This window comes from Montipora foliosa, chromosome 4, assembly GCF_036669935.1.
Source record: "Montipora foliosa isolate CH-2021 chromosome 4, ASM3666993v2, whole genome shotgun sequence".
Lineage (NCBI taxonomy): Eukaryota > Metazoa > Cnidaria > Anthozoa > Scleractinia > Acroporidae > Montipora > Montipora foliosa.
Genome location: NC_090872.1, coordinates 13338097 through 13348096, shown reverse-complemented (window position 1 = coordinate 13348096; position 10000 = coordinate 13338097). Strand labels below are relative to the sequence as shown.

Sequence of the window (10000 nt, the reverse complement as noted above, 5' to 3'; positions counted from 1 at the left end):
CCGTTGTTGACTACCCGGTCACAAGCCTCTCAGGAAAGCCGAAGAGGTGAACTTTAAGGCAAAGTTTTCGTTCGCCACGAGTCTTTCGGCCGCCGAAACACACGTACTTGGAGTGAAATTTATTGGGCTTTAAGGAACTGTTGTTTTTATTGCGATTCGGGACTTTTCCTGTTGAGGAGAAAACGATTTGTGGAGTGAGGTCTGGCCAGCGATGGACGGAGTCACCGGCCTTCCCATTATTTCAGCAACGGCCTTCCGGATGACTTCACTAAACGGCGTCAGAATGGCTCGAAACTCGCCAAAACGAGACAAGTTGGTCACACATTTGGGGTAGGAAAACTTTATTTCAAATGAGATAGTTATTTACACAATTTTTTTACGATCGGTGATTTTCCCATACAATTCTCTATATACACAAACTGTCGCATACACCACGTATTTTCAGCTTGGGGGGCCTGTGGTATGCTGAGATTCTCCTGATGTTCTTCTACATTGAATTGAAACGAACAGAGTGAATTTAACAGTATTAACTTGTATTTTCATTCACAGATTTCAGTTTCGACCAGAGTTTCGACGGTGTACAATGTGTTTGTTGTTAGCGTTTTCGGAGGTATAAGACTTCCTATTGTAGTTGTTTTAATGCTTTTTTTCGGTTATCTGTATTAGTCAAGTGCGTGATGATCTTTTACAGTTGAAGCGAATTGAGCCAACGAATTGTAAAAAATTGACAGCAGTACGTATTTTTCTTATTCGTGTAGGCAGCCACGGGATCAACCAGGTGCTTTCCTCAAACACAAGGTAAAAATCAAGAAAAATTCGCACTTATTTTAATTTAGTTTATTTGGTTAGAAAGACGATTATTACCCTCGACAACTCCTGCGAAGAGATCCTTTTGTAAGAACCTGTTGGCAGATATTTGGCATAATTAAAAAATTAAACGAGACTTACCTGTAAGTTGAAGTTTGATTGGAATTCTATCGAGTCATCAAACTGCACCAAGGGATCACATGAGATAGCTAGGCGCATGCGCTTAATCAGTATTCACAGCCGAATGAGAGTGTCGCAATTGACACCAGGGTAGAAGAATACAAAAGTCCTCAAAAAACCATACCCAGTCTGGGAGGGTGAAATGTGAGGTAAACATGCTGCGGTGGGCATGTGATCCCTTGGTGCAGTTTGATGACTCGATAGAATTCCAATCAAACTTCAACTTACAGGTAAGTCTCGTTTAATTTTTTAATTCTATCTCGTCATCAATGCCCAGGGATCCCATGAGATTTCAAAGACAAGACAGTCACATGAGGACAAATAGACTGCAGAAGACAGTAACATAAGAACGTCCTTTAATGGAAATAAATAGAAACGCTCAGTATAACAAGTCTACGACAAAGCAAACAGTGGGTGTTACATATAACAACTACACCCAATATAACATGGCCTCAAATGACCTACTGGCCAGATAAAAAATGTGTGTACAAATAATCGGGAGATTTCTCCTCCCGGGAAAAAGCAAGTCCACATTAATGGACAGGACTTCGCTAGAAGTTACTCAATATGTAGTACTGCTGATGCAAAGGTTGTGGATTGGACTGGTTTATCATAGAATCGATCAAAAGATCTAGACGAGGACCACCCTGCCGTGCGCAAAATCTCGTCCATTGGAATACATGCTGCCTTGGCTTTGGAAGTGGCGGCACACCGAGTGCTGTGTGGTTTGAATGATGCAACATCAATTCCAGCAGAAGACATAATAGTTCAAATCCATCTTGACAAAGTTTCCTTTGAAATTGCTTTGTGTGGTCTGGTGAAGCTAAGAAATAACTGAGTTTCTTTTCCTCTCAAGGGCTGGGTTCGTTTAAGGTATTGCGTTAGGTATGAATAAACACAGAGGGACTTGTCATGAGGGTATGCATGCAACATCACTGACGGTGGCTGATAGCCAGGCCTACTTTGTTTAACGTGAGCGGGTAAAACAAACTCAAAACATGAAGATGTATCTTTCATGAAGTTAATATTAAGCATATGCAAAGTCTGGCTCCTCTGTGTGGAGACCAGGGCAACTAGCATTGTTACTTTCAGAGTCAGTGTCTTGAAATCTAACTTCTTTATTGGGCTTAATCCTGAAAGATATGACAAAACTGGCTGCACATCCCAAGTGGATTGATATCGAGGCATAGGTGGTGTACATTTATAGATCCCTTTCATGAATCTTGATACTATTGGGTGACTCCCAATAGGTGTCCTGTCTGAAGATACAGTGAGTGCTGATATAGCACTTCTGGCTGTATTTAGTGTTGTGTACGTTAAACCTTGTTCATGAAGTCGAACTAAAAAATCCAGCACAGAAGTCACAGATGGGCTATAGGGAGAAACTTGTTGTTCACCACAAAACTCAAACCATCGCCTGAGGTATGGTTGGTATTGCTTCTGTGTTCCAACGGACCAGGAGTGTAAGATAATTTCTGTAGCTTTCCCTGAAAAGTTGCTCTGGAGGAAGCCTTGCCGGAGACTCTGCAAGCCAACAGGCGAAGTCGCTTTCGTAAGCCTGGGTGTAGAGCACCGCTGTGAGGTTGTGTTAGTAGATTGGTGGATTGGGGGAGAAGGAGAGGTCTGTCTATCAGAAGGTGTAACAATGTTGTGAACCATGGCTGGGTTTGCCAAAGAGGGATCAGTATCACTCCTGTTGCCTCGTGGAATTCTATTTTCTGCAGGCATGAGGCAATTACACTGAATGGAGGAAAACAGTAAAAATATGAGTTAGCCCAATTCATATGAAAAGGGTTCACAAACTTTGCTCCAGGATCTGGCTTCCACGAAACATAGTCCTGAACCTTATAATTTAGCCTGGATGCAAACAGGTCAATTTGGAAAGGGCCCCATATATTGCTGATATCTTCAAACACTTTCGTATTTAGGGACCATTCTGTGGAGCCATCAAAATTCCTGGATTCTTGGTCAGCAACTACGTTAGTAACGCCTGGGATGTGGCATGAGCTAAGTCAAAATTAATATTCCTGCTATTAGCCCACTGCCAAATCTGCAATGCCATGTCATTGCAGTCATTCGACTTATTGCCCCCCATAGCATTGATGTACAACACTGTAGTAGTGTTATCTGACTGGATCCTTATGTATTTATCTGTTAAGTCACTACACAAAGATTGCAAGCCAAACAAAACTGCTTTCATTTCTAAATAATTGATGTGGAAACAGTGTTTTTTAGCTCTCCAAAGTCCTCCAGTCTGCTGTTCTTCACACATTGCCCCCCACCATGTGTTAGAGGCATCAGTAGTGAGGGTTAAGTCAGGGTTGGTTTGCATTATATTTTTAAATGCTGTATTCACGTTGATCACCCACCAGTGCAATTCTGATGTGGCCTTTGCACTCAAGCTCATGAGTGCATCATAATCACCCTTGTTAATTGTTAAAGCTGAAATCTTATTTCGTTCTAAATGTCTGTAGTGCAACTCGCCAAACTGCACTCCTGGAAGACTGGATACCAACAGCCCTATGACCCGAGCAACCTCCCTAATAGTAGGATTGCTCTGATTTAGAAGGTTCTCACAGGCCTGTTTAACAGTAATAGCTTTCCTGGGTGGAAGGCGTATAGTCATTGAGTTGCTATTCAGCAAAAAACCAAGAAACTCCAATTCTTGTGTGGGTATGAGCACTGACTTAGTAGGGTGGATGTCAAACCCTAATTTGAGAAACGTATGTTTTCCCCGCAAGAGATATAGGTGTGACCCATGAGAAAAGAGTCATCAATGTGTCCCATGCAGAAATGCCCTAGGGATCTGAGGTGAGCATAGATTGGCTTCAACACTTTGGTAAACAATCGTGGGGCAGATGCTAACCCATTTGGAAGGCAGGTAAATCGAAAATAATTGCCTTGCCATTCAAACTTGAGAAAATTACGATCCTCTACTGAAATAGGGATAGAATAATATGCATCCTTAAGATCCACTGATGCCATAAAGCATCCTGGTCGCATGAGTTTGAGGGCGGCATGGATGGTATCCATTTTGAAATGATAGTATGCCACAAACTCGTTGAGGGGTTTTAAGTTCAAAATAAGCCTATGGCTACCATCCTTTTTGGGTCTCACAAATATGGTAGAGATAAAGTCTCTATCACTGGGCTTAGATGGTTCTATAACCCCTTTTGTGAGGAGTTTGGCTATTTCAAGGTTTATGATGTCTTTGTCCGTAGACAATATAAATAATTTGTCTGGGTTGGGTAGCCTGCACAGGTCTACAATGCCCCTCAAACTCTATGTGATGATGCTGGATGGCATCAAGAATAACAGGATCTGTAGTAACTGCTTTCCAGTTTGTTATGTGCTCCTTAACACAGCCTGCTTTAAAGTTAAAGGACCAGCTGGGATAGCAATTCTGCATTCACAATAGATGTGACTTTTTCCCTCACCTTGTCTTTCATTGATCCTTCCGGATTGGAGTGTGTTGTTTGGTGTGGGCACCCCTTGGTGCCCGGCTGTTGGCTAAAAAATGCCTTTGGGAATTTGCCTTCTGTGTGGCGAATTGCCCATGTGCCCTAGCATATGGCTTTGCAAAATGTGGTCTGTTAAACCTTTGTTTAGGAGCCTTGTAGCCCTGGGATGATGTGCTGGTACTTGAGGGTTTTTGCATCTGTACCCCCGCTTTTTTCAGTTACGCCATATCTTTTAAGTGTTTAGAGAGATCATCTCCAAACAACTTAGATGTTGTTTTAATCTCTTCCTTGCAGAGTCGAGTGTAAGGCGGATTTAACTCGGGTTTAATTAATTCCCGTCTCTTCATGTTCAACTTGTGGTGCGTATTGCACAAAAGAGCAATGCTATCCATGATAACCGTGAGAGTTTCTCTCGTATTTGGCGTGTCGCCAGATTGAATGGAGCTAGCAAGCTTGCCACTCAAAGTACACAGCGCAGATAAGCCAGGCAACAAAAATTCCTGTACTTTTTGGAATGCTAAATCCACCGTTTGACTCGGGGGAGCAAATCCCACACCTCTTCATTGACACTGGTGACGTTAAGACGCTTGACATTCTTTGACCATGTCGGTAGAGAGGCCACCAGTGAGCATGTTGTCGACGAGGGTGGCAATCTTTCCCTCGATGGCCGGGGATGTTTTCGTGTTGGGTAGGTAAGCCTGGGTCAGGCTATCTACGGTGCTGTAATGGCCCTGAGGCTCCGAGTCGGAGCGAGTGTCAGAAGCCATGTTGTTTGATGTGTTTGTGTTCGCGCCTGAATCGCGCATGCAGTCATTCACTACTGCTGTGATCTGAGTGATGTCCAGTGAATCGGCTGGTCTGTCGGGATTTGGCCTGGCTGCATCATCTTGGAGGAAGATATCTTCCTTTAGGTCCGCCAATACTGCTGTTTGTGCCTGAGAAGCCTCACTTAACTGAGACAACGTGGTGGTAAGATTTTGGAGAACGACCGCCAAGCTGTTGCTGCCGTCCGGAACAAACTCGCGGAGTTCTGAGACCAAGGGTGTTGTTGAGCTATCTTCCGTCGTTACCGACATAGCTGCCTATGTAAGAAATCAACTGGCCAACTATTTTCCTGAGAAAAGAGTGGAATAGGCTAAAAACAAGCGAAATTTCTGTCCACAAAGCTAAAGCTGCAAAACTGATTTCGCGCGCTAAAAGCACTGATTATGCGCATGCGCCTATCTATCTCATGGGATCCCTGGGCAGTGATGACGAGATAGAATTATACAAAACCCTGTTTAGTGAACTAAAATCAAGCAGGTTCTATGATTATGTGAGTAACAGTTAAATTGCAATAAACACTTTAACCAAGTTTGAGTTTGACTTTGAGATCGCAAATATTTATTTTTCTGGCAATCAATACCTATAGCTCCTACATAGAAATTAGGACCTTGTCAAGAACCCACTTTAAGCCTGCATCCAAGTATCCCTATTTTGCCAGACAAAAAAATATATATATGTTCGTATATGCAGGCTTTTACTATTGTTTTTTTTTTTTCTCTGACTAAGAAAACTTTGTTGGTTTTGGTCAGACTGGTTTTAATTGTGAGAATGCTTCTGATGATCAGCTGTTTTGTATTGGGTTGAGTGCTTAATTAAGACATACTATTGTTCTTACAATGTATGATTGTGTCAGCAATAACTGTTGTCATCAACACATACATTGACAAAACAATTATTGTTATTGTGACCAACAGCACTAAGTCTTATTTACTTGGCAGATTGTTTACTTTTCCTTTTCAACAATCACAAATTATTATCTTTAGTCATACTTTGTCTCTGTACAAAGCCAAACTGAGTTAGGCTTCTGAAGATGGGCATTCTTTGTATGTTCATTCTTACGACCCTCTCTCTTCCATCAGGTTGAGTTAGGCTTGTGACAATGGCGATTCTTTGTTTGTTCATTCTTACGACCGTCTCTCTTTCATCAGGTTGAGTTAGGCTTGTGACAATGGCCATTCTTTGTTTGTTCATTCTTACGACCCTCTCTCTTCCATCAGGTTGAGTTAGGCTTCTGAAGATGGGCATTCTTTGTTTGTTCATTCTTACGACCCTCTCTCTTCCATAAGATTGAGTTAGGCTTGTGACGATGTCCATTCATTGTTTGTTCATTCTTACGACCGTCTCTCTTCCATCAGGTTGAGTTAGGCTTGTGACGATGGCCATTCTTTGTTTGTTCATTCTTATGACCCTCTCTCTTCCATCAGGTTGAGTTAGGCTTGTGACGATGGCCATTCATTGTTTGTTCATTCTTACGACCGTCTCTCTTTCATCAGGTTGAGTTAGGCTTGTGACAATGGCCATTCTTTGTTTGCTCATTCTTACGACCCTCTCTCTTCCATCAGGTTCAGTTAGGGCATTCATGGTTTGCACTGAGAACTTTGTCTCCTTTGTGGCCCTCTATTCAATTGTCTATTAAGTTTCAATTCTCCTTTAATGTGAATGGCTGCACATCCATGTCATTGGGAGGAAGACGCTCAACAGTTGTTCAGTCATGGTAACATTTTAAATTTTATTAAAATAATTTATGGCGTGGAGAAAGTCCATTCATTTTGACCAGTTTAAGTGCTAGACCTATATGGCCTGCAGAAATTTTACTGATCTTGTTATCCATCCAGCTCAAGATGTGGCTCACTGTCATATTTGGCGAGTCAAGGGAATTTTTTTTTAATTTTTCAGTTGATCTAGAAAGAAAAATAGCTAAATTTGTTGACTGGTCTGCACCATGATGACAAATAGATCTTATTACCTCAAGCTGTTTTTTTTTTTGCCAAACCGCAAAGACATTCATGATAAACATGTTTCAACTTAAGCGTAAGGTTTCTGCATCTAAGAATTACAGGGGCTCCAGTCTACTTTTTACAAATACTAACATTCACAGGATGCCTACATAATGTGTTTGACCCTTGGTATTATTGAATTTAGAAGCAATGTATGAGAGTAGCAAAAAGTTCCATATTATTGTACAATTCTGGGATAAATATTTGCATATAAGATGAGAATAAACTAACCTTCATCCGAAATGTTCTGCTGTGTCATTATTGTGGCTGCTTGTGGGAAATTTAGCGATTTCAAGGACGTGTGTTGCTCTGGTAAAAATTGCTACAATTTGCCATTTTCAGCCATAATAACAACAGCACATCATTTCAGATAGTTTATCCTCATCTTGTGTAAATATTTATTGCAGAATAGTACAATAATAATTATGGAACTTTTTGCTATTCTCATACATTGCTTCTAAATTCACCCTTTGTGTGGGTCCCCTGTGATAACAATGATTAGTGAGTCCATAGCTAGATCTGAAAACTCAATCAGCATTACTGCTGGCTCTACCCAATTAATATTGGTCTCTAATTTATTTCCTTTTTAATTATTTTTCAGGCTACCATGGAAATAGCAAGGAATTGGACATTAGCAATTGTGTAACTGAAGAGATCAATAAAAATGTAATTAAAATGAAGAGCTATTTCAAGGTTCCAGTTGTTCTGCCTTATTGTAGACAATACAGGTTTATCCTAGCAAGTATTTTATTGCTTTTGTGTACAATGTTGCTAGGTATTATGAATTCTGTGCTCGCTTTCCAGGGTGACAAAAGGCTCCTAAAATTCAAACTGCTCGAGACAGCAGTACATGTAGAGTATCATACTAACACAAGAACTACAGCTGTGTGTTTCACATTATCGTTCCATTATCATTATCAGTATAAGTATTGTTATTGTTATCATCATCATCATTATTATTATTAGTAGTAGTAGTAGTAGTAGTATTCCTTTCATTTATATATATATATATATATAATTAATTAATCCGAAATTAATTAAGTAATTAATTAATTAAGTAATTAATTAATTAAGTAAGTAATTAAGTAATTTAATTCCTGGCTGGGAAATAAATTTGATCAGCTGGCTGGGAAACCAACCAATTTTATCTAGCTGGCTGGGAAATTTCTTGTGTGTCTTGCTGGGAAAAAGGAACAGATAATTTTTTCCCAGCAACACTGAAAAACACCTGAAAATGCCTTAACATTTATTTTCATTAACTGGGGTATAATAATACATTTTACAACAAATTGGTCGTTGGGTGCCCCTGTGTTACGTGGTAAATGTAAGTTTTTATTTGAATAACCGTGAAATATGAGATAAAATTTACTCGGGTTAACCCTGCGCGCGTGAGGATCCGTAAGGTTTATTGTGAAATTAACATCTCGTCATGGTCTCGAAATATTACAAAAATAGGTACAAATCTGGAGGAAATAACACAATAAATCCCTTTTAGTTGTATTTACGTGTGTCTAGGCTGTTTTCTTATTAGTTACGTCTTGCGTAAACGAATTATGGCTTCTGGAAATACACCTGTCAGAGGAGATGGAAATTCTTTTTACAGAGCTATCGTTCTTTGGAGGGATGAAATGAACGATGAGAAACATGAGAAAACCCATAGGTTAAGTTCTTGTTTGATTGAGAAAAATCCAACGGTTTTCAAGCCGCTACAATTTTGTACAAACTTTGTAAGAGTCCAGTCACTTTAATGTAGTACGATCATTCTGCTCAAGCAAACCATTTCAATCTCCTTCTGCTTCGAGGCAGCTGTTTTAATGCTCCTCTTCCATAGAATACAGCAGTCTCTGTTTCGATGGATTTAGATAACACTGGGATTCATATCTGATATGCCCCAGCTGTTACATGTAAACAAACCTTTTCTTCTGTTATACAAAAATTTGGTTTTATCAACGGAGTTGATAATGTAAATTGGCCACCGTACAGAGATTCTAAAAGCTGACGTTTCGAGCGTTAGCCCTTCGTCAGAGCGAATTTCTTCTGTTAAACTACCATCTACATGAAGAGCCATGTAGAACTACATGTATTAAAGTCACTGGGTCTAAGCAAACATGTCAAGCTCCACTATGACTTCGTCCAATACAAAAGCGTCATCTTCATATACTAGTACTCTGTAGATCTGATCTTTGGAGCAGGTCTTTGAGGTTTTAGTACTCCCACAATCATACTCTGTTATGTACAAAGTTGTTATATATGTACCGCAAAGTTTGAGGTTCTGTAACCTCGTACAAAATTATTTCAACAGGCCTTTGTACTCATCAAAATCTTGAACTGGTCACGATTAATTGTTCTAGTCCACGACAAAACATCATTGTTATTCCTGGGTGAGTAAAATCTATGGGTACCTTCGATCGTCGTCACAACCCCGCACAGCACAATGATCGCCACTAGGCATATTTCCAATATTATTTGGATTGCTGAGCTTAGAAATAGGCCAAAAGCCAGCTCATACACACGTAAATTCAACTGAAAAGGCTTCATTGAGTTATTTCCTCCATATTTATTCGTAAATTTTGTAATACTTTGAGGCCGTTTCACAATAAATTTTACGCAAGCAAGGAAGTTAATCAGCAAATTTTGTCTCATATTTCACGGTTATTCAAACAAAAACCTACACTTGCCACGTGTCAACATTGCCCGGGTTGTCTCTCCAAAATTGTTTTTTGGACGTCC

The 10000-nt window shown here is 40.1% G+C and overlaps 2 protein-coding genes across 2 annotated transcripts; one reads left to right on the top strand and one right to left on the bottom strand.

The window, feature by feature from the left end:
* Nucleotides 1-43: 43 nt before the first annotated feature.
* LOC138001025 (uncharacterized) lies at nucleotides 44-9018 on the top strand. The gene is made up of 5 exons (XM_068847694.1): nucleotides 44-330; nucleotides 550-610; nucleotides 759-798; nucleotides 7872-8196; nucleotides 8802-9018. The coding sequence occupies exons 1-5, from the start codon at nucleotides 212-214 to the stop codon at nucleotides 9016-9018; spliced, it is 762 nt and encodes a 253-aa protein (XP_068703795.1). The 5' UTR covers nucleotides 44-211.
* On the bottom strand, nucleotides 1325-4436 carry LOC137999923 (uncharacterized). Its single transcript, XM_068845916.1, has 2 exons — nucleotides 4425-4436; nucleotides 1325-2727 (listed from the first exon to the last, which is right to left on the bottom strand). The coding sequence occupies exons 1-2, from the start codon at nucleotides 4434-4436 to the stop codon at nucleotides 1756-1758; spliced, it is 984 nt and encodes a 327-aa protein (XP_068702017.1). The 3' UTR covers nucleotides 1325-1755.
* Nucleotides 9019-10000: the final 982 nt, after the last annotated feature.

What these genes read in the sequence shown, in the direction of transcription:
- LOC138001025 (XM_068847694.1), top strand. Translation starts at nt 212, where the DNA reads ATGGACGGAGTCACCGGCCTTCCCATTATTTCAGCAACGGCCTTCCGG. An exon ending in TGTTGTTAGCGTTTTCGGAG is followed by an intron (nt 611 to 758) that starts GTATAAGACTTC and finishes TTATTCGTGTAG; the next exon opens with GCAGCCACGGGATCAACCAG. An exon ending in CATTATCATTATCAGTATAA is followed by an intron (nt 8,197 to 8,801) that starts GTATTGTTATTG and finishes TTTTCTTATTAG; the next exon opens with TTACGTCTTGCGTAAACGAA.